The 5,001-nt window shown below is 28.6% G+C and overlaps 3 protein-coding genes across 4 annotated transcripts in view; 1 reads left to right on the plus strand and 2 right to left on the minus strand.

The window, feature by feature from the left end:
* The window catches only part of LOC108578491 (vesicle transport through interaction with t-SNAREs homolog 1B-like), a 1,492-nt gene extending 754 nt beyond the window's left edge, over window positions 1–738 (minus strand). Inside the window, exon 1 of one of the 2 annotated variants that reach the window (XR_001891458.1) lies at window positions 300–375. The gene's annotated coding sequence lies outside the window, so the exon portion shown is untranslated. Of the gene's footprint in view, window positions 1–299; window positions 376–681 lie in introns of those variants that run through there. The other variant, XM_017941839.1, reaches the window with a different exon arrangement.
* Window positions 647–2,064, plus strand: LOC108578490 (alpha-1,3/1,6-mannosyltransferase ALG2). The gene is made up of 2 exons (XM_017941838.1): window positions 647–910; window positions 1,084–2,064. Exons 1-2 carry the CDS (start codon window positions 668–670, stop codon window positions 2,062–2,064), a joined length of 1,224 nt encoding a protein of 407 aa, XP_017797327.1. The 5' UTR covers window positions 647–667.
* A 521-nt stretch (window positions 2,065–2,585) lies between these two features.
* Window positions 2,586–4,230, minus strand: LOC108578504 (splicing factor 45). Its single transcript, XM_017941855.1, has 4 exons — window positions 4,035–4,230; window positions 3,641–3,952; window positions 3,089–3,520; window positions 2,586–2,873 (listed from the first exon to the last, which is right to left on the minus strand). The coding sequence occupies exons 1-4, from the start codon at window positions 4,149–4,151 to the stop codon at window positions 2,586–2,588; spliced, it is 1,149 nt and encodes a 382-aa protein (XP_017797344.1). The 5' UTR covers window positions 4,152–4,230.
* Window positions 4,231–5,001: the final 771 nt, after the last annotated feature.

Raw genomic sequence — 5,001 nt, forward strand, 5'->3', positions numbered from 1 at the left:
AATAATGCTCTGTTAAACACACCAACATAATTAAAATCTTCAAAGCAAATTTTACTACAATTATGTTTGTCATACATTTGTATAATAGCTAAAACATAAGACTTTTTAATTGTAAAACCCAAAGCTTTCAATGTAGCTTTCATTTCATGATAATCTAAGTAACCATCAGCATCACTGTCCATTAAACAAAACGATTCTTTTAAGCGTTTCTTTACATTTTCCGTAACAGTACTTCTTAGAGTATTTGACATAATTAATAACGAATATTTTAATATCAAAATTGAGGTATTAATGTTTACCTTTTAAATATCACATAAAAAACAATGAAAATTAATTTCTTTTGTTATCATATATTATATCCAGACAATTTCATACACAATATATATTTATTATCAATACGTTTTCTATATATATTTACAAATATAACTAAATTTTTCACTAATTGTAAACATCGGAAGAAACTTCATACATACACTCAACTCTGTAAAATATTTGACTAATCACTTCTGGCGATTTTTATGATTTGTCAAGTGCTATGTTTGGTTTGCATTGAAAACAGGTTTTAAAGAACTAACAGGTGTTATACTATAGACCGGTAGTGTCGTGAAAGTAACGGATTGTGCTGTTTTTGATAAATGTTGTTTTTAATATTATTAAATTAATAAAAATGACACGAGTTACATTTTTACATCCAGATCTTGGTATTGGAGGAGCAGAAAGATTGGTAGTTGATGCAGCATTAGCTTTAAAAAAACAGGGTTACGAGGTTAACTTCGTGACAACTCATCATGATCCAGAGCATTGTTTCTCTGAGACAAAAGATGGAACAATTCCTGTTACAGTTGTGGGAAACTGGTTACCAAGGCATATCTTGGGTAGATTCTTCGCACTTTTCGCTTATATTCGTATGGTCAGCTCATTTTTTGTGTATTAAATATCTGATTCTTTGTATATGTTAAAGAACTTTATTCTTTCTGTATTAATGTTAAATTTTTTATATACTTAAAACATCATATTTTTCCATAAAAATAATTAAGAAATTATCATCTACAGATTGTTTTCACATTTTATTTTCTTTTTCAGATATATGCAGCTAGCTATATCATTTTCTGTGAACATCGACCAGAGATTGTATTTTGTGATTTGGTTTCTGCATGTATTCCTATCCTTAGATGGCGAATTCCACATGTAATTTTTTATTGTCATCATCCAGATCAGTTGCTTTCACAACCAGAAGGAATTTGCAAACAATTATATCGTGTGCCTCTTAATTATTTAGAAGAAATAACAACTGGAATGGCACATAAAATATTTGTAAATAGCATATATACACAGACTGTGTTTAAGGACACTTTTAAGAGATTACATATTGAACCTGAAGTTCTCTATCCTTCTATCAATACAGACTTTTTTGATAAAACTCGAATAATGTCTTTGGAAAGAGTACTTGATAAAAAATTATCACCAGATAGTATTGTATTATTATCAATTAATAGATATGAACGTAAAAAAAATTTGGGTTTAGCAGTAGAATCATTGGCAGAACTTAAAAAATACTTAACAGAAGAAGAATACAAAAAAGTATATTTAATTATAGCTGGAGGATATGACAAGAGGGTTGAAGAAAATGTAGAACATTATTTGGAATTAATAGGCCTTGCTGATGAATTACATGTTACAGATAAAATAATATTTCTCCGTTCCCCTTCAGACATTGATAAAGTATCAATTCTACATCATTCTAAAATTATATTGTATACGCCCCCAAATGAACATTTTGGTATTGTACCTCTTGAAGCAATGTACATGGGTAAACCAGTAATTGCACATAATTCTGGTGGTCCAAAAGAATCTGTAATTTCTGAAGTTACCGGATTTTTAGTTGATTTATGTGGTGATGCATTTGCTTCGAAAATAGCTTATTTGATTAAAAATCCTACATATATGCAGGAATTTGGTAATGCAGGCAAAGATAGATTTATGGAAACCTTTAGTTTTGCTGCATTTAGTGCTCAACTAAACAAAACAGTTGAAAATTTAATTAGCAACAAAAAATTAAAATAAAGTTGCAGTTGCTAAGCTTTTATACATTACAGATAAATATTTAAATTATTATGGTTTTATTATATATTTTATATAAGGCAAATGGATGGGAAAGATATAAACAAAGAAACTTTAATTTATTGATATTGAATATTTTTTAAATATCTTATTTTTAAGCATGAAATTTATATTAGTAAATTGCAATGCAATTATAACTTGCTATATTATTTGTTAACATAATTATTGTTTTATTTTGTGAAATCACAAAAGCATATGTTCCTTTATTTTTTCTGTTATGCACTTTTTAAAATATTAATTTTTATTTTAATGCTAATATTACATCTTAGTTAATTTTATTTAAGATATAAATTGAAATATTCCTCAATATGTTGACTATTATATAAATTCTATTTCTTTACATTAGAAGGTACTTCAATTATATCACGATGTTATGTAATCTTTAACATAATAGTCAGCACATTAATTTCATATTGTTGCATTTATTAAGTAGCATTTATTAAGCAAAGTTATTAAATAAGAACTTAATCCATTAATTGTAAACTATCAAGTTTTTCACTGGAATAAAAACCTGCTTTAACTTGTCTTCCGCCGAAAAAGCGTCCATTTAAATCAACAACAGCTTTAATAGCACTTTCTATTCTCTTAAATTCTACAAAAATTCTAACAGCTTCTTCCGCAGCAGCTTCCGTTACTTCATGAATGATAACACGCGCAACATCTCCATACTTTGTATTACATTCATCTTTAACTTCAGGTTCAAGATCATCGTCTACTTCTCCCGGACCAACCATATTACGTAGCAACACAACCTAATTAAAAATAGTATATTTTTGAATGAAGAAGGATTTAACATGTATATTGAATTTTTTATTACATATTTTACAAAACATATTCACACCTCTACCATATAATGTATTTAAAAAGTTCCAAGTTACTGTCATGCAAAAAATATCCTTTGTAAATTAAATTTTCAGTGATATTATTGAAATATATGATGAGATAAAAAATTAATTCTTTTTCTTACCTTACTAGGACATTTCATTATTTCTGTAATACTAGGTTCCTCAGAAGGTTGTGAAGCAGGAGCTTGCTGTTGTACTGGAGGAGGAGAAGTAGCAACAGGTGGTGGTGGTGGCATAAGTTGTTCTCTTTCCCCAACAATTCTTCCACCTCGCTTACTAGTTTTTTCTACTTGCAAAGCAACAGACATTCCTTGTTCTTTTTTACCGAGCCCCTGTCCTTCTTTGAAGCCATATTTTGCCATTATCTTCGCTGCTACAGATGATGTTGCATATCCCATGTTAGTTGGTGGTCTTGGTGCTGGAGGTGGAAGATCAGAAGATTCTTGTAAGGAAGGTGGTGGAGCAATAGCTGCTCCTCCAGCAATACCTCTTGATGTTGGAGTTCTTTCCTCATCTCTTTCAGGAGGAATCATTGTACTATTCCCAGAAGAAGTCTAAAACAAATATTTACATTCTTTGTTATAAAGGAACATTCCTAACTTTCATTTGGTAGAGTTTTCATATTATTATATTTTTACATGTCATAAATATATAAGGAGAAATTTCCATATTACCTGTGTGTCCTCAAAACGTGAACTATCTCGTCTACGTTTACGCATTTCAGTTTCTTGATCATGTTCTCTATCGCGTAAATCCCTCAATTCTTTAACAACTTTGTCATATTCATTAGGCCACATAGGATCGTATTCATTTATTACATTCCAGTCAAATTCTCCACCGACTCCAATACTACTAACAGCACCAGAAGAGAGTGGATTATTATGAAGTCCATCATCATCTCTATCTGCATTTCGATTGGCTTTTGATTTCAAGTCTATAACAGGTGCTAATACTGCTGTAGCTTTTCTATATTGTTCACGTTTTGGCTAAACATATAACATTGTCATTTTAAATACCATTATCGTTCAGTCATTACTATATAAGACTATTACTATATAAGAAATGTACCTGTGTAGTGGCAGCTTTTTTTAATTGTAATTGAGATTGTAACAGCTTAATACTGGATGACCATCCAGCTACTTTCTCTGATGTTCTATGTTTGTCAAAATCGTCATATAGAGACATTTTGTTTACTTTTATACTTCACAAATGCATTTATTAAAACATGTTACACTTAACCTCAAATTGTCAAAGTACTAATAAAATCATCAGGTACTAAAAGTTCAGTTTAAAAAGCTCTAAAAAGTATATTATCTAATTTTCTAATTACAACTGAAAATTTATTTAAGTTATATTTTTATAAATTTGACGATTTTCAAATTCTTTAACGTTTCGCACAATGTTAATGATTATTGTTTTTAATCTTATGAAAACATGTAATACATGTACACTCAAAATGAACAATTTAAAAAAAAATATTTTTTCAGTTTATTTATTTCTTCTTGACAATTAAAACCCGTTGCTTGAGGTTAATACCCGCAGCAAACGTACAGATCTCATGCAATTGTTTATGCGGAATATATGCATGGATGCAAGAACACCTAACTTTAATTACTTTGAGCTTGATGAAAAGTAAGATATCCAAAAATTACAGGTTACATGTATATTTATTTTAAAAAATGTGAAATTTAAGAAGCATGAGAAAAAGGAATAATTTAAATATATGCAATATACACAATCGAAACAAATATAACTTGACTATACACGTAATTATACTTGTTAGAATATGTTTGTAAAAAGATAAATTATTTCAAATAATTATAATGTATTTCTAAATTGCTGGATACTACAAAAGTATTAGTAAAATGAATATTACAATCTTTTAGATGATAATTTTGAAACTTTAGTTATTAAGTGTTAAAATAGTTATATTAAATGATATTAACCAATGGTTAACAGTTTTCGTGAATAATAATTTATTTTCTTTAGAAATGTATTACATAAGTAAATAGATGAACTTATGATATACGATACA

Source organism: Habropoda laboriosa, unplaced genomic scaffold (genome assembly GCF_001263275.1).
Source record: "Habropoda laboriosa isolate 0110345459 unplaced genomic scaffold, ASM126327v1 scaffold38, whole genome shotgun sequence".
Taxonomy (NCBI): Eukaryota; Metazoa; Arthropoda; class Insecta; order Hymenoptera; family Apidae; genus Habropoda; species Habropoda laboriosa.

Bases quoted from the DNA above. Each gene is read 5' to 3' on its own strand.
- LOC108578490 (XM_017941838.1), top strand. From the start codon at position 668: ATGACACGAGTTACATTTTTACATCCAGATCTTGGTATTGGAGGAGCA. The intron at 911-1,083 runs GTCAGCTCATTT...TTTCTTTTTCAG, and splicing joins TTTTCGCTTATATTCGTATG to ATATATGCAGCTAGCTATAT.
- LOC108578504 (XM_017941855.1), bottom strand. From the start codon at position 4,151: ATGTCTCTATATGACGATTTTGACAAACATAGAACATCAGAGAAAGTA. The intron at 3,953-4,034 runs GTACATTTCTTA...TTATATGTTTAG, and splicing joins AAAAAGCTGCCACTACACAG to CCAAAACGTGAACAATATAG. The intron at 3,521-3,640 runs GTAATATGGAAA...TATTTGTTTTAG, and splicing joins CACGTTTTGAGGACACACAG to ACTTCTTCTGGGAATAGTAC.